This window comes from Opisthocomus hoazin, chromosome 2 (assembly GCF_030867145.1).
Source record: "Opisthocomus hoazin isolate bOpiHoa1 chromosome 2, bOpiHoa1.hap1, whole genome shotgun sequence".
Lineage (NCBI taxonomy): Eukaryota > Metazoa > Chordata > Aves > Opisthocomiformes > Opisthocomidae > Opisthocomus > Opisthocomus hoazin.
This window is the reverse complement of record NC_134415.1, coordinates 13,713,080-13,730,521: the sequence shown is the minus strand read 5'-3', so window position 1 is coordinate 13,730,521 and position 17,442 is coordinate 13,713,080. Positions and strand designations below refer to the sequence as shown.

At 39.2% G+C, this 17,442-nt stretch overlaps 1 protein-coding gene across 5 annotated transcripts in view; it reads right to left on the bottom strand.

Annotated features, from left to right (window-relative positions):
- Positions 1-2,747: 2,747 nt before the first annotated feature.
- The window catches only part of SPAST (spastin), a 38,574-nt gene continuing 23,879 nt past the window's right edge, over positions 2,748-17,442 (bottom strand). For all 5 annotated transcript variants that reach the window (XM_075412666.1, XM_075412668.1, XM_075412667.1 and 2 more), the window contains 7 exons: positions 16,983-17,074; positions 15,391-15,470; positions 14,493-14,535; positions 13,765-13,844; positions 11,874-11,944; positions 9,928-9,968; positions 2,748-8,248 (listed from right to left, as the gene is read on the bottom strand). In XM_075412666.1, coding sequence (XP_075268781.1) covers positions 8,126-8,248; positions 9,928-9,968; positions 11,874-11,944; positions 13,765-13,844; positions 14,493-14,535; positions 15,391-15,470; positions 16,983-17,074 — 530 coding nt within the window. In that variant the 3' untranslated portion in view covers positions 2,748-8,125. The remainder of the gene's footprint in view (positions 8,249-9,927; positions 9,969-11,873; positions 11,945-13,764; positions 13,845-14,492; positions 14,536-15,390; positions 15,471-16,982; positions 17,075-17,442) is intronic.

Genomic DNA, 17,442 nt, shown 5'->3' with positions numbered 1-17,442 from the left:
CTGACGGCTTCCTGGAAGCGAGGGCAGCTCTGTTAAGGGAAATTGCGTTACGGAACACCTGCATGGGATTTAATGCACAGAGAGATTTAGTCACAAAATTGCTTATTTATTACTGCGTTTGGGAAGTGGAAAACATGTAGGAATAAAAATTGAAGCCAGATATTTTATTAAGACAGATTATCGTGCCTAGGAAGATACTTCAAGCAACCTTCTGTAACGCTGACCTGTCTTTGGTCTTCCAATGGTCTAGTCCGCTGTCCAGTGCCCATAGTTAAAGCGGTTAAAAATGTTATTTGCATCGAATCTGTTCTGCGAAACATACCAAAGCCTCACCTGGCTGGGGCTGGGACAGAGGCCTGGGCATCAACTGAAAGCAGGAACAAGCCCCCATCTTTAAATTAATCTGCTTCCCAGCCACTGTGGGTAAGTTTTAGCTGGGTAATGTCTCCAGTTCCTGTGCGTGTGCAGAGCACGCCCTTTCAGTACTGACAGAAAAAAAATCGGTTTTGTTTTCCAGATTGAGTGTATCTGGTCCTTATAGGACACAGTATTATTAATTAAGAACAACTATCAGACTGGCCAGGCAATTGTATTCCATGAGACAAGTATTTAAGGCCTCAGACCTCAGTCTAAACTGTTGGCTGTAATGAAGAAATTCTTTCCAATGTACAGAATTAGTTTTGGGAACAATTAAAAAAAAAAAGATAATCCATTTGCACTCTGTGAAATCTCCGTGACAGGTAAGAGATTTCAAACTTCAGCTGCTGCCTCCACTCAAATTTAAACAGGAAACTGCAAGCCAGGTGAACCATGGGAGTAATGTTATCTGTATGATGTGCTCCACAAATACAAAGGTGTTTTGTTACTTCATTATTGACACATTATCAGGCTTTTTGATTATCTCACGCCTTGGGGTACTTCCTCCCAGAAGAGGCAAACAGTCAGTTGTAAGAAACTGCACTTCCATGATTCACGGAAGATAAATACTAGGATTAATGGCACAGGTGATTCTAGCAGTCTGCACACAACAAAACTAACAGTCTTCAAGGATGTTTTAAAACTGAGGGAAGTTTGAAGCTTTTTGAAATCACTAAGGTGAGATTTGAAAGTAACAGAAGTTACAGTATTAGAAAAGAACATACTGTGCTTACACTATATATTTGCAAAAAAAGTGGAATTTTAAAAGCATTTGGTAAAGACACCACACTTTGCTCATTAAGTTGGTTGTAGGCTTCTGGAATTCCCACCTGTTTTCTTTGTTTGTAGCTATACCACAGCAAATCACTCGCATGTGTTGAGAGATGGATTTTAAATTGTATCTTTCTGCCCTCACCACTACATAGTATTTTCTGTATTATCATTACACACAGAATAAAAAAAGACTTAGAGAAAGTTGCATAACTCTTCGTCTGTTGTGGAGCCATATGCACCCTTGTAGGAAAGAGGCTGGATTTCACAAGTTCACAGTGTATTTGGAAATTTGCAGAAAGAGGCCCTGAGTGAAAAAAAAACACCACAATTTTAAGCTGATTTTTCTCACTTTTCTCTGGCAAACTTAAAACATTAAAAAACTGAAATAAACACATTTTCATCTGAAATATGCCTGCATCTGACACTATGCATGGAGCCTTGTCTCACGCCACCTTGGCTGGAATGGGAAAAGATTTCTCTTTTAATGAGTCTAGGATACTTCAGTCAAGGTACACGGTCAAGTCCATGATGTCTGTAGATTTCAACATAGCAAGTGCTGGGATATGGTTTTCAGGCTCTTGCTTCTTCGCTAAATTTATCTGAGCATCTCCTCTACAAGAATAAAAGTTTATTTGAATATCTGTAACCTATACACAAAATTGCTAATTGAAGTCATTTCAGTGGTTCAGATCCACCTCCGAGCAGCAGCATTTCAGCCAAAGAGAGACGCTGGATTATGATCTCGCATAGACAGCGACGGTGCCTTTCTGTCTCCCGAGGAATGAACGCCTGGCAGAAGCCGTGACAGCTCTGATGCTTCAGTACAAATCACGGGGTTTTTTCCACCCGATTGCTGTGTTGATTTTCACTTGGTTTGCTTACTTTAACAGCGAGTGTTACAGTGATGTGGTGAAGGCAGTGATCAGGGCTGCTTTTCGAGAGACCCCTAACGCTGCCGGCTATGGAATAGCAAAGTTACTCTAATCCAAGTAGGGATTTTTCAGTCTTATCTTCCGGATCTAACTGCAAGAACAGAAAGCCTCAGCAGTTGTTAGTGGTCCAGGTACAGCCTCAAGGCAATGGCTAGAAACAATTACAAACAGTAAGGGGATGGGCATATGCAAAGAATTTAGATTTGTTACCTCAGAAATAACAGCAGCACTCTCCCCCTAGCAAAAGAAAAGATGCCCTGTTGATCCCAAGTAAATTGGCTCCAAGTAGCTATTTTTAGGACTTCATGATGACTACCAGAATTAGTTGTGTGAAACCTCCTGGTTTGCACTGTGATTTAGCAAGACTAGGATAAGCACACACTTTCAATTTCAGCACATTTATTTAGGAGGTAGCGCTTCTATTTACATTAGTTCTAAGAACTTGAGTTACGTCCTTTAGAAACTGAGGTATTTACATATTTGTTGTTCCATCACCTGGTATACAACACCTGATTTTTATTTTGATTTTTTTTTTTAAACCACCAGCAATGTAATAGGCTTCAGGTTTACTGAAAAGGCTCTTTGTTTTGGACATATCTGATAAACAGACAAGAAAACAGTAAGAACAGGACAAACGCAACATTTTATTGTGAAGCTAAAGATATGCGACTGCTCGTCATGCTTTTTTACATTGCTTATTAATAAAATGGTGTTTAACATGTCAGAAAACATTCTTAAAAGAACAATGAAACAAAAGTGCTTCAAAACAACCAAATACAAGAATTAACGCCATCTGAGACTGGAATCATCCAATGTATTTAATGGGGGTGGGGTATAGTGTTTTGCCTCCACCTTTGGTTTTTGTCACTTTAATCTATATTTCTGAAAAATACTGACTAGCCCTGCACATGAATAAAAATTTGAATCATGTGGCAAAAAACATTTCTGTATTTCCAGTCCCTTTGATAGGTGTGCGAGTATTAGAGAAAGTACTTTCTTCCTCACTTCTAATGGTGAGAAAACCCGCGGAACCGAGAAGCTACACCCCAGCACCTTAGAAGACTACACCTATGTTAACCAACGACAAAGAACGTTGACCTTTCCCTCAAAGCCACTGCTCTGCAACCGGATTTTAAGCAGTGTGTCTAACGAAGGCACGGAAAGCCTTACAGCAAAACAAGGTTGATCGCGGTAGTTTCCAGACATCATGGCACGAATTTGCAAGTCAAGAAATCAAACTCTGAAGAACCCACAGTGTTTAGCCAATGTATTTCATCCACTGTAGGAGTGTACACCTTGCCAATTATTGCCGAACTCAGGAGGTAGTCATTGACAAAATAAACAGTTTCCACTCCAAGACAGTTAACGATATACATGAGAAGCAGGAAAAACGTAACAGACATTTCCCTGTACTTCAGAAGATGATTTTGTACTTGCAGGAAGCAACAGTTTAACCTCCTCATCCTGTGGAATTACACTTACAATATCTAAAAGAACAAGTGTGGAAAAGAGTATCTAAAGAAAAAACTCTAAAAGAAAACAACTGATCCATAGTTCATCTCTTAGGATGACCAGCAGATCGTCCTCAGCATGGAAATTCATGTAGGTGAGTAAAACAACATCCTTCAACACTAAAGAGCAGCTCAAGAGAACTGAACAATGACATCAGCAACTGCCTCTAATTAGCACAGTGACTGAGATAACTAATTGCATTCACTACCTGCCTGCTACTTCTCATTCCATTTTTGATACCGGATAGAAGTCCCAAACAACTAAAAGCATCAGGAAAGCCTGAGACCACCACAGACAGCGCATGGAGATCTGTACCCTCCCATGGTGCTTGCCGCCTCCCAAAGCTGCCACGGGTAGAAGCATCCCTACAGCACAGGAGCAGCTCAGCGAGCGCGTCTTAGGCACAACCGCGCGTTACCCACGCTGTCGGTAGGAAAGCACTGGAAGAGTCTAGGGCACAAAGGTTCCCCGCGGGTGGTTAGGGAAGCCCTGCGTAGAACGTCGCTTTCCATACCGGCTGCAGAACAGACAGGGTGATCAAATTTGCCAGCATATCCAACTTCAGTATTGCCAGTGCAAAGTACTTAAATTTCACAAGATGGACTTGGCAACAGTGCTAAAAACTGTTTGTTTAGAATAGAAAAAATACTATTTATTCTACACCAGAAGATAAGGTTAATTGTCTAAGTAAGTTACATGTATAAAACCCGTCATTTTAGAAACATTTGGGAGAATCTTAACAGTGAGATCAGCAATGGCCTGTAATTAGTGCAGTGACAACAAATTCCTTCTCAGTTTAGAGATCCCATTGTTCTCCACTTTAAAGTGTTACTATCACACTTACTATCTACATAAAGAAAGTTGCAGGGCCCTATTCAACAAAACTGTGTTAGCGACTGACTTTCTGAAGTAGAGTCAGTAAGACATCTCAGCGCAGAACGCCTATTTCTAATATACTGAACTCTGTAAAGTCCAAGAAACTAACATGGCAGAGAGACTTCTATATGCATAAATACCCTACTTTAAGGCTTATCTTTAATATTCAGTGTTGGTTTTGTCTTAGCTGCAATGAGAGAACCTGTATAGGGTTGGTACACTCTACAGAAAAGTCAGCATTAGTAAAGGGCACCTCATAACGAATTGTCATTTTAAGGAGAAAGAGCATCACACAGTGGTTGAGTTTTTCCCTCCTGTTATGCTACCAAAAGCACCAGCCCACAGCCTGAGAAGGCATTGTTCTTCCAACACGTAGAAAGACAAAGGTGCATTTCCTGCTTAATAAAAAGAAGCGAAGATGTATGAAGAAGGTTGTTAAAAAACCAAGGGGCTTGGTGGTTTGTGTTTTCGTTTTTTTTCTTCCTTCCAGTAACTGCCACACTTTAGGTCAGTAAAACACACTTGTGGTGGGCCAGGCAAGCTGCTTCCTATTCATCTCAAAAAAGTGGGTCAAGTCACTCACTCATTAGCAGTGGGCAGATTCAGGAAAAAAAAAAAAAAAAAAAAAAAGATGGTTCAGAGAGCTAATGTGATGCCAATCTTTGCAAAGGTTAAAAGCATCCAAGCTGCTGTCCTGATTATCCTATCCTAATTCAAGATACTGTATTACAATATAATCTGATTTTATGGTAAAGACAGATGCAAAGTTCTATATAGAATATCATAGATTTGGGAAATACAGGTATCTGGGGGTTTTAGGGGGTGTTGAGCTGGTGTATGTTTTTTTTCTTTTTTTTTAACAGATCTGCTATTATACACGGTTAATCCAACAGACAGATGAAAATCACTGAGCTGGGACTTAATCAGTACATGTAAAACAAGAAACCAGAAGACGCAAGATAATGCCTTAAGGGGAACAGAGTTATTCTTAAAAGACACTACTCAGAAAATACAGTAAAAAAAAGAAACATTTAAAGGAGATTTACGAACCAAATGGCACTTGGTCATGGGCTAAAAATCCAGCAGCTGTGGGGCAAACTGATGCTGTAGAACAACATTAAGTTCTTATCACTGTGTTCTAGAAGTAATTGATAGAGTCGCAGTTCATCCATTCTGCAGAACACAATTAGGGCAGAACAGATAACTGAAAAGCAGTGGTACCAGTCACAGATCCTCTTGCCCTGAACTGGTCGTACGAAGAAGCGAAGGGGCTCGTCCCTTCTCTTCCTACAGCAGCAGCTCAGACTTCTGCCCCTTCGTGCTGCAGACTGGCAATGTTTGAGCAGATGGGAACTTCTGCCTCTCTATTGCAGGTACCTATCACATGCCAACAGATATGCATTTGAAATAAATACCAGTATATTCCTCAAAATTAAGTGGAGGAAAGCAGAGTTTGATAACTAATATTTAGGAACACTCAAAACCAGAAGTGTTACCCTCAAAGTTCTCATTTGCGAAGAATCTCAAGGAAAGTTTACAAACTTTGTGAAGACCAAGGGCTTTTCAGCTATCTGGCAGATGCTAACGAAACAGTAATATTCAGGTGTCGCACTATGAAGCCTATGACAAAGTCAGCCAGGAACCTCCAACAACAGAGAGATGGTCTGCTGAAGGCAGAACTAAGGCAAAGCAAGCCAGACATGAGATTTAAGAAACTGAAATCTTTCAGCATTTCTCACTTCTCCAGGAAAGTAAATCAGGGGAACAGAAGCCCCCTGTTTCATTTACATCAGGCAGCCATTTGAGGGAGTCAAACCCTTAGAAGGCTAGAGGTGGTTTGGTTAGACTGTTTCAAAAGGCATACTAGTGTATCACAATCTTCTCTTATTTAATTGCTTTTAATCTTAAGATCAGTTAAAAGCATTTCTGGTTCAAACAAACAGAATCCAAAACATATTGCATCTGTGTGTTTCAAAGTTTAACAATTTCTGCTATTTAGTACCCAAACTATGCAGTAAGCACAGAGTCCTCTCTGGGTATTACTATACTTATACTATATCTATCAGCTAGCTGTTTTTTTTTTTTTCATATATATATATAATATATTATTTATAGTCAACTTTCAGGTGAGTAGTCCCAGAAATATTTGACTTACTCCTACCAATAAAAAATAAGTTAAATGAAAAATTAAAGAACAAAATTTTCTGTTAAGACCAAAAGCAAACAAAGCTTAGAACCCAGTTTAGTTTAAATAACTGTAAACAATACGCATTTTTGTAATATCACTAAGTTGGGAGAGTTGTCTTTTAAAAAAGGAAAACAAAAACAAACTCACAAACCTGCTCTAACAAGAACTAGTATTCTGCCTTGCAAACATCTGTGTTTAATCCATGTAGAATTTGTAAACGAGATGTCAGGCCTTTAGAAGTAAAGGAAAAGATATTTTCCTTTATTACAGTATTTAAAGGCTATCACTTAAGTGGTTTTTTTTTAATAGCTTGTCATTTATATAATAAAAACAAGTGTTTATACAAAGATACAGTTTCTTTTTCAAAAAAGCAGATCAGTTGAGTGTTTCATACTTTAATATATAAACCAAAATATATGAAAGCTATAAAAACATTAACGTGTGCCACGTATTAAACATGTAGCCTTGTATTTTAATGCTTACATGTGTAGATTAAAAAAAATTATCACAATGGAAATTTTACTTTCAATTATCATAAACAGACCAAAATACAGAGCAGAAACATGCCATTTCTGAAACTTGACAATTAGCATCACTTACTCTCTCCAACAGCAGCTAGGCTTCAAGTTGCACACCATAAGCATAAGCTAACATTCTACCAATGGAAGCGTGACAAAATGCATTAAGACAAAATACTGCCAGTAAATGAATGTTTTAGTCTACTTCTTTTTATTTAGTAATTTATTTTTTTTAAAAAAAAAGACAGTTTGAATTGGTTTTATAGGGTTGGGGGTTTTTTTGCTGTTCTGCTATCAAAGGTCTTCTTTAAAACTGTGCTGTTAACAATATAGTCACATTACAACTAAACAAAAGACAAATAATAACAGACCAGCTGCTTTTTACTTTTTAATAACCATAATTCCCAAATGCTGTTCTTCCTCTCTGCATAGGGAAATTGTTTTATTTGGCACATTAAGGATAAAAAAAGTCAAAAACTGAACCAAAGCTTACAAACCTCCCATTGTAAGTTAGTAGTTATAAGGAAGAAAGCCAGACATCAATGTCATGGCAAAAATTAAAAACAAAAAAACCACACACACACGACATAGGGAAAAGGTTTTCCAATGATCAATATCATCAGAGCCTTGTAGATGAAACAAAATACAAACATTACTGTTCAAACCATAATCAGATTGCTAGGAATCTTATCTCAAGTCCTGTTGTGCTCTTACTTACAGTGTGTAAATCCTCACTAAATGGCAAGGAGGCTTTCATGAGCAACATTTCACATTGTATAATTTTTCTTAATCTCAAGTTTTAATGCAGATACTTAAAGATCTGTAAAGTCCTGTAAACTCTGGCTGCTTTCCAGCAGTCTGCCCCAATTGCTCCTTCGGCAGCACTTTGTTTCCCTTCAAGTAGCGTTTCACACTGTGGTATCTCCAAAGTCCTTGTTCCAGCGAATATACGCTTCCAGGGTCTGAGGGCTCAAACTGCGCTTTATCTTCTTCAAAGACTCGGTGAAATCTGATAGTTTGATATTTCTCATCTAAACATAAAGTGAAAGACATCAGGATCATAAGTGGTTTACGTACTCCAGTTTATTCAAGAAGTACTTCAGTATTCGCTTGTAACAAAGCATACTCTACAACTGCTTTGTCTTGATACGAGAAAGAAGTTTTTTTACAGTGAGAACCTTCACTCACTGGAACAACCTGCCCGGGGACGTGGCAGAGTCCCCCTCGCTGGAGATTTTCAGCATGTGACTGGGCAGGGTGCTAGGTCATCTCATCTAAGCTTCCTTTCCCATGAAACGTTGGACCAGATGACTTTCCAAGGTCCCTTCCAACCTGGGCTGTTCTACGATCCTGTGACCTGATGCAAGAGTCTTGTAATTTATCAGTATTCACCACTTTTAATAAACTAACATTTGGTAATGGTAATGTCTGCTCTGTTATTCAACAGCCCATGAGACCGCTGCTACTTCCTATCTCACTTGGTGGTGCAAGCCGGTGCGTATGAGGGCACAGAACTGAGCAAAGAGTAAGACGCGGGATTCTTTTTAACACATTTATGGCACAGCTCTGCATGCCAGCAGTCAGGCACTGAAGTTCCCGCCCTTACCACAACTGCATTCAGGTCACAGGGTGCTGTCAGCCCAGTAATCCCCGTTACCTAACCTCTCCGATTCAACACATGCCTTTCAGCGGCTTGCTGAGGACGTGGTCACAAGCAGGCATTTTCCACCTGGAGAAATTCCCAGGCAGGATGGGAGATAACCAAAGTGTGCGGAACAAGCAGTCTCATTATTAAAAGAATATTAGCATTACAACTGGAGAAGATTCCCCATGTTTCTTTGGGACTAGTGTTTATAGGCTATTGGAGGTAAACTTGCATTCACAACAAATCATCACAGATGTTCTCATCTTCCTGCAACAAAACCTTTCAGCTTATCATAGCCTTTGCCACGACCTCAGGCTGAACACAGAAAGCAACAGGGGAATTAAGTTTTGCTTCATTTTACCCTACGTACCTGTGGTTTGCACGCATATTAGAACAGAAACTTTTATACACAACCAACCTCTTCCTTTTCTTTTTTGATGGTTACAGATGCAATGTGTAGTGAGGAACTTAATCGAGGGGTTTTTTGCTTTATGATGGTCCATGTGAATGAGTATTATACGTATGCACAAACAAATCTGTTTTAAAAATCCTTTAGAGGTTCTCCCTAAGATGACTTGCTTTAATGTAAAGATGCAGGGGGCTTGAGGGGTAGGGCAGAAATAAAATAAATCATTTGACATAATACTTCTGGGAATGTTTTGGGGGAGTTACACTGCGAGAAAATGAAAGCCAGGCCTCTGACATCATCTGATAGGCAACAGATGAAGCTGCAGTTCCGTGCGAAGGAAGAGACAGGACAGTCAGCTGAAACTAAGACCAGCAGAGACCCACTGTCAGAAAAAGAGGTGTTCTTAAGCCTGATAACCAACAAACTACACAAAGAACCTCACACACCTGAGGACAGATTTTCTTCTCAATTACTATTTACTAGATAAAATGTACTAGAATTTTCTTCAATGAAGAAGTAGTCAAAAAGGGTAATAGCCCCCAAAAGTTATGCCAGGTGTTTTGTATGAGACTATGTGTAAATAAAGGCACCTTAGAAGTTTCTGGTGAGCGTGCATTCTATTCAAAGGGGAAAATACAACTGCTAGAACAGCATACCTCACTGGCAGACATGTTCTTCACCTGTTCTGGTTTTAATTCTGTAAAAATAAAGGAAGATTAGCAAGTTTCATAAGAAAACATTTCACTGCTTCTGACAACTAAAGCACATTAAAAGCACTTTTATTCTGAAAAAACCCCCACAGCTAAAAATTATACCTCTCTGCCCCAACACAATCTCCTGTATAGAAAGTCACACAGTGTTTTTACCTCCTTCTCCCCCATTTATCAGCTCCTCAGCCAGGCTGCTCCCACACTCAAGCACTGCGGAGACAGCACAAGGCGGTAGCAGAACTACATCCTTCTTCCCAATATACGGGGAACAGCACTCAGCTGGAACAGAGCTGCCCTCCCCCGCATTATGCCCGGTATGTACAACCCCCCACCCCTCAAACACACATGATTTTCAGGAAACAGAAAGGTACTGTCAGCCAAAAATACAGAAATAAATCAGGCAGGGCACACAGGAGCGCTTCCTGCGCTATGCAGTACTGGTGGGACCTACCCGTTCCCGTATCCTTCCCCATTTTACATGTTTGTTTGGTTTTTTTACTTGCAATACTCTGACAGTATCAACATATTACAGCAAACTTTTTGCTCCGAGGGTGCAAGAAAAAGAATCTAGGCAGGACCGGCAAGGCTGACATTAAAAAAACAAATTGTTTTATATGGAATCCAGGAGCAGGTGGAAGAAATAGGCTGCACAACATTTCATGGTCTCTTCTCAAAATGGACTTGCACATGAAGTGATTTGTCAGCAAAGCCTGCATATCTAAATGCGCACATTATTAATTCAACCACGCTGAATAAATATATTCGAAGTCTTAGCAAATGTGATGTCTCTTGTGGAAGCTATTCGATGCAGCACTGTTTCCCAGTTATTACGTAGGATTTTGGAAGATGTGCCTTACAATCTCAACAGCTGAAAGTAGGTGGGCAAAACCCCATTACTTTCCAGCAGCTGCTTTCAAAGATAGTGCACTGGCAAAACTGCATGCTATATAGGATTTTTGACTCAAAATTAATAAACACACCCACAAAACATGCACAGACCTCTCCTCCCGATAAATCATTTAAGAGAGTTGCAACAACTTTCATTTACACACAACAGGCTGATACTGCAGAACACATCTGCTCTGGCTGCCTTTAGTACCTTTCTGTCAGGTAGGACAGCGTGTCTGCAAATGGAAAACTAACATCACATCTTCACAAAATCCCACTACTGGCCTCCACTAAACAAAATCACCCCCTTCGGATACAGCTACTGGACACTTAATGACTAGGTAGTGAAATAGAACAAAGTGGGGGGGGGTGTTAGGATTGGGAGTTTTTTTTCCCCTGGAAAAAAATATTCATTTTGCATTAAAATGGTATTTTTCAAAGTTGGACCTGTCAAAGGAAGAACAAGTATAGGTAAAATCTACTTAAGTCACAGTTGTCATCTGGATCACAATTCAACATTAAGAAGATCTAAAAATAAAAAAGCTACACAATTCAAACCATATAAAACAAAAAAGCCAAACACAAAAGTGCTTTGTTTCGGTATTTCCTTCCTTTAGACTTGAAAGAGATCTGCCCACTTCCTAAGTCAAGTAATGCAGTCAGTGATTGCTATTCAAATAATAATTTGGACACAACAGACCTGACACCAGCCTAGGAAAGATGTACTAGTTGGAAAAAAAAAATATCCACAAATCTGTGGAAAATACTTCACCCTACTTTTCTCTTAAGATGCAAAAATTGTCTGTTTCACATGGTGAGCTACCGAAGGGTTTAGCATAAGGTAAATCTTATAGAGATGCTATTATGAGGAACAGACCAAAATCCAATCTAAAAAGCTTAATTTCAGAGGTTTAACAGTTATAAAGATGTAGGCAAATATAACATCTCTAATATCAAGGGCACAGAGTTTTTTCAAAACCTAAATAAAAAGCTATGCAGCTTACCTCGAATAGGGCCCAGCGCTGCATCCTTTGCTAATGCAGTTAAATCACTTCCAGAGTATCCATCTGTCATTCTTTGTCAAAGGAAAAAGTCGGGGAAAAGAGGAGGGAAAAAACCCAAAGCTTACTTTAAACCCTATCAGTTTAATTGCAGATGATTAAAGCGTTACTTAATCAGAAGCAGTATTATTTTGATGTTGTTTTGAAAGTTTCATAAATCAGAAGCGCATTCAACATAAGCGATCTATATTTAAGTCATTCCCAGATTAAAGTACAGATATTCAAGTCCCAAATAACATGCTAGGAAAAGCAAAAAGAGCAACCAGCTTGGATTTGCAGATGAGAACTAATCTCGAGCACATTCACTATTCCTGTTATGAGAATGCCCTATCCCTAGTTTGTCATCATTTGTTGCAGATGAATATAAAACCAAAAATTCAACTGTGCTGTACTCTTTCAACCTGATCAATACAATGAGAACCCAGATTCACATACATTTATTGTGATTTGATCACAAGACCAGTTTTCTGAATAAAATTATGTGTGCTTTTACTTGACAGAGACAGACAAAGGGCAAAAGCCGGCATTGCTAAAAATCTAACAGTAGTGTTTGGTTTCGAAAATAAGTGATAGCTTTACAGTAAGCCCTTCACAGAAAGCCATGGTAGTAGTTGACCACTAGACTCGAGGGAGTACAAAATTCTACTAATTCAGAAGAGTAAATACAGATCTGAAAGGCAGCACCGCCCTGCTTAGCAAGTAACAGTACAGACAGCACTATTTCTGGTGGAAGACTTTCTCCAGTGCTGAAGGTTTGGTAACACAGAGACTGCACCCTCAGAGCACCTGGCAAGCTTCTCAGCTCTCAGAATTCTGCCTGCATTTTCGCAGAGTACCGAAACAGCCTCCTATAGTTTACAGACATAAAATGATCTCTGGCACAGCTCAGTCTGACTCGCCAATCGATCCCAACATTACAGCCTAAACCTGGAATTGCTAGCGACCGAGAATCAACCAAGGGACCCGAGATGGCTGCAACAGCCTGAGCCACAGCCTCAGTGGTTATCTGCAGAAGCCTGAACACTTTACACATTTAGCTTCAAATAAGAGTTATAATTCAGAATTCAATAATTATAATTGGAAGTGAAATACAGTAGACAGGTCCTTATTCAGAAAGAAACAGGTTCTGTAAGTGTGTCTTGCACACACTTCCCACTGATTTGGGAAATAATATAGTGTAAATATGCAGGTATTCTATAAGTGAACTGAAAGTAAGATAAACTGTGCTATCTACTGGCGTTTATTTGGGTTTTTTTCATTGTATTTTTCATTACTGTGTCAACCTTAATGACGAAAAACATGAAATAACTTAGTTTCATAACAGGAAGGGTATCTACCCACATTTTCCCAATCAAGTATGAAACTGTAAAGAATCTAAAATTATCCAGTGCTTGCTCTGCTGTGTTGGTAACCCCTTCAACACACCTAGCTATAGACAAGCAAAGAAAAGTTGCTTCTGACTTGAAATGTATTCCAAGTGCAAAACTGGCATTGCCTTTTTGCATCGGGCAAGAGAGCTGGACTGCCTGGGGGATGGGTGGAGAGAAGAATCCCCCTCCCTCCTCAGAAAGAAAAGCACTGATGAGCATGTTTCAACAACAGAAACCCAGCCAGGTGGTGTAGGGAAAGACACGCACACATATATAAGGACATATTAAAACACTTTCAGACAGCCTGAGAGGAGACCATCTTCCCAAAATGCACGCAACTCATTCTCTCAGCAACCGCTGTCACTACCTGATGATTTACATTAGTTACATTTTGAATGAATGAAACAATCTGAATGAATGCAGTAGGTAAGTATATTTATTTAATATAGTTACAACATACTTACCTAGCTAGTTGTGCCAGCTCTTTTTGGGTCAACGGACTTCCTTGCTTGCTTAGAAGATTTTTTAGCAATATCAGTCTTGTCTGAAAATATGACGCATTTATCAGATGTAGAACTCATTTTCACAGTACACTGAGAATTCTGTTGCAACCACAAAACTACGTGTTTGTCAGGTCAGCTTTTGTGCTTCACTAGTTTAAACTCGCCTGTCATGCTTTTGTGATCAGACTGTACACTATCGTTTCTTCAGGGTAAGAGAGAGAAGTTCGGTAATAATCAGATCAGGGGTCAAACTACTTCTAAAGAGGCACTAAATAAGAATAATACATTAGCATCCTCATCAAAAGCCCTAATCTGTTGTTGAGCTGAAAAACATAAAAGCAAGCTACTTTCATCTTTTGCAATAAATGTTCTTCTCCAGCCAACCAAAACATGCTCCTGCAAGCCCTACTTCAGACTTGCCCATGCCTGCCAGTATGTAAGCAACTCGCTAGACAAGAAACATGGAGTAGCTACTGCCAGACTTGCTACTAGAATGTGTAAAATAATGCAGTGACTTAAGATAGTCTCCAGAATTAAAGCACAGCGTATACAGCCAAGCTGGGCCACAAGTTAACTCACAGAATTGTAACCATCCACTAGGGCAAATTAAGAATAGTCTATGAAATATATTTTATTCTCTTTTTTAATAAGATTGATCTTAAAGAAAATTCATGGAAACCAATACTTACTTCCTCATTTGGTAAAGACACATATACCCGTTTGGTGAATCGCCTAGAAAAAACCCAAACATATATACATATATGCACACACCCACTTTTGTAACTTTTTAGAGTATACAGATCTAACATTGGGTTTGATAAATGTCAAAATTTCACCTACTTGATCAAATTTGAGGGAGTAGAACTACAGATAAAATAAAAAAGAACATCCCCACCCCCTTCCCCCAAGAAACCAAATCAAAACCCAAACAAGATGCATGAGCTACTGGTGTCACCTTCCTCTTATTGAAGTTATGAGTCTCCTCCCAGGGAGCAAACACTCCAAAGGTAGAAATACCACTGGCTACCAGCAACAAAATTAAGCATTTCTTCAGTGTACACAAAGAGTCTTTGGAATCACTAAGACTAGGTTTTATTTGTTCAGACAGTGCTGACATGCCTATTTTCCTCAATCAAGAAGGATGAGAGAAGCAAGTATGAGAACTTGCAGAAAAAACATCCTAAGGCAAGTCTACAGCAAGATCTGTAACTGCATGGGACACAGGACGTCCAATATCCACAAAGAAGAAATAACGGACTTCATTGGTCAAATTTCTTCCTTCATCCTGCCATTAAGATCCAAATGATAAAAAAGCAATAGATAAGATGCAGCAAGAGGGTTATACAGTGCTGACTTGGTCTCAGAAGGCACTGCTGTTTTAGACAATTCCAAGGCCACCATGCTTGGGCAGATGTATCTCAAAAGAAGCGAGGCAGGCTCCTCTTTGAGAAGTTATTTAACTTTGCCAAACAGCTTTTTCAACTTCTTCCAAAACTTAAAACAACCAAGACACTAAGTAGCAAAACCTGCTCTTCATAATGAATACTATATTACCGTATTCAAACAAAGGAAGAGACATTTTGATACCTGAGAACAGCATCATCAAGCTCCTGTGGCCTGTTTGTTGCTCCCATCACAAGTATTCTGTCCTCTCCAGAAGACTGCACCTGTATGATGTAGGAAGGCAAGACAGCTTTTGCTTTAGATCAAGCAGTAATACAACAAAACCAATTAGAGACTTGCTGTGTATTCAGCACAATGATGGGATCTTACTGTATATGCCTTTTTTTTTTTCCCCATGCAGTTAGCTTTAAAACATTATTTAGTAAATGTAAAGTCAAGCTAGGAAAAAGTAAAAAGAAAAAAAAAAAAAGAAGGAATGAAACACAGGACACTATGCCCAAGTTATGTTCCTTGAAGACAGTCTTGTAAGAGCACAGATGTGGCTGTGGCATTGCATGTTACAATGCTGGAGAAAACTGAGACTACAAAAAGCACTCAGAAGTTTAGTCATCCAGAAATAATTATGCTTAAAAAGCTGGAAACTTTCTGCTGTTGTGGGTTTTAATGCCAAACATTGTTTTGAAGGCTACAGAGAAAAGAGAAAATCAAAACTTTACACTAAGGTACAGCCAGAACCACTAAATCAGAGCGGAGATTCATCTAATATGGGTCTCGCAAGAAGCTAGCAATCAAAATGAGAAGCTACTGAATAGTGCACAGACACAGTAATTTCCACCCCTCAATTCACTCAATTGCAAAACTTGATTTTATATCCAAGAATATGGAGACTTACAGCTTCCAGACTTCAGAGCAAACATTTGGGTACCAGACACGTGTTATTATTCACCTGGTGCCAAATCCTTCATGGACTTAAGTTCATTGCTGCCTTACTGATTCCAAGAAGTTCCACAAAAATGTTGTATGTTATAGTTGCACCTTGATCCAAAGTTTGCTAACTTGCTAATTATGCTTAATTTTCCCCTTTCCATTTTAAGGGAAAACTGGGTGGGCGTGTGTGTAGTAACTGCTGCATATCATTGTCACATTGCATTATTTGTCCTGATTCATCCCACTTCGGGGATGTTTCTCCTGATCTTCTTGTCTCTCTATATAGTTATCTCCTCCTTCTGTACCTCATTTCTGTTGCTTCACCACTGGAGCCATATTCCACTGTGCTAGTGGAATATAAACTAAGATTGTTCAATACAAATACCAGTGCTGTGTGACAGAAAAGTATTCTGAAATTCATTCACGTCCCCCCCACCCAACTACGAAACTGCAAACAAGGATTCAACTCTGCCTAGCCCTCAGGTGTCCCTCTTGCCGTGTAAGAACATTTGTTCTCACAAGTCCTTTATTGTTACCATTTGTTATCCTTTCTTCTCTGTTCAGTGTCTTTCAACCCATTATTTCAGCTCATCTCCAGATTACTACCTTTCACCCCCAACTGAATTTTACAGTACACTACAGTAAGCAGGTGAAAAATTAACAGCAATAGAAAAAAGCAGTTTGCCGAACAAGGTGGGAGGGGCAGGGGGGAACAGAATGGACAGGGACAGGACACAGCTAAGCCCCGGCAGCCAAATCCCATTTGTGCTTCATCTGTAGCTTGTACTGACACCCACTACATCAGCCAATTCAGCTAAATCAAACAACACTCAAGACTAAATACTTACACCATCGAACTCTATTAAAAATTCTGTTTTTAGACGCCTACTAGCATCATGTTCGCCTTCTCGTCTTTCACATAAAAGGCTATCAACTTCATCTGAAAAAAACCCAAATAAATACATCTTAATTAAGCATACAACATTAAAGTCTTCGTATTTGCCTAAATTCTTTTGCTAATATAGGGCTCCAACACGAGATATCAGATCTTTATTCCTTAGGAGACAGACAGATCTTAAAAGTTTAAAAGCTTGTATAATGTGTCATCCTTTGAATATGTAACACCAACCACAGATGAGAGAAAAAAATCTTGCTGATAATAAACTGCAACTCAGGACAAGCAAAATCCATTTCCATATTTGAAGTTTAATACATAAATGGACTGACTTACTTTACAAACATAGTACAGCATTTGTGTTTCTGAGGGTACTGCTTCCCACTATTAACGCCAATTAAGTAACACAACAG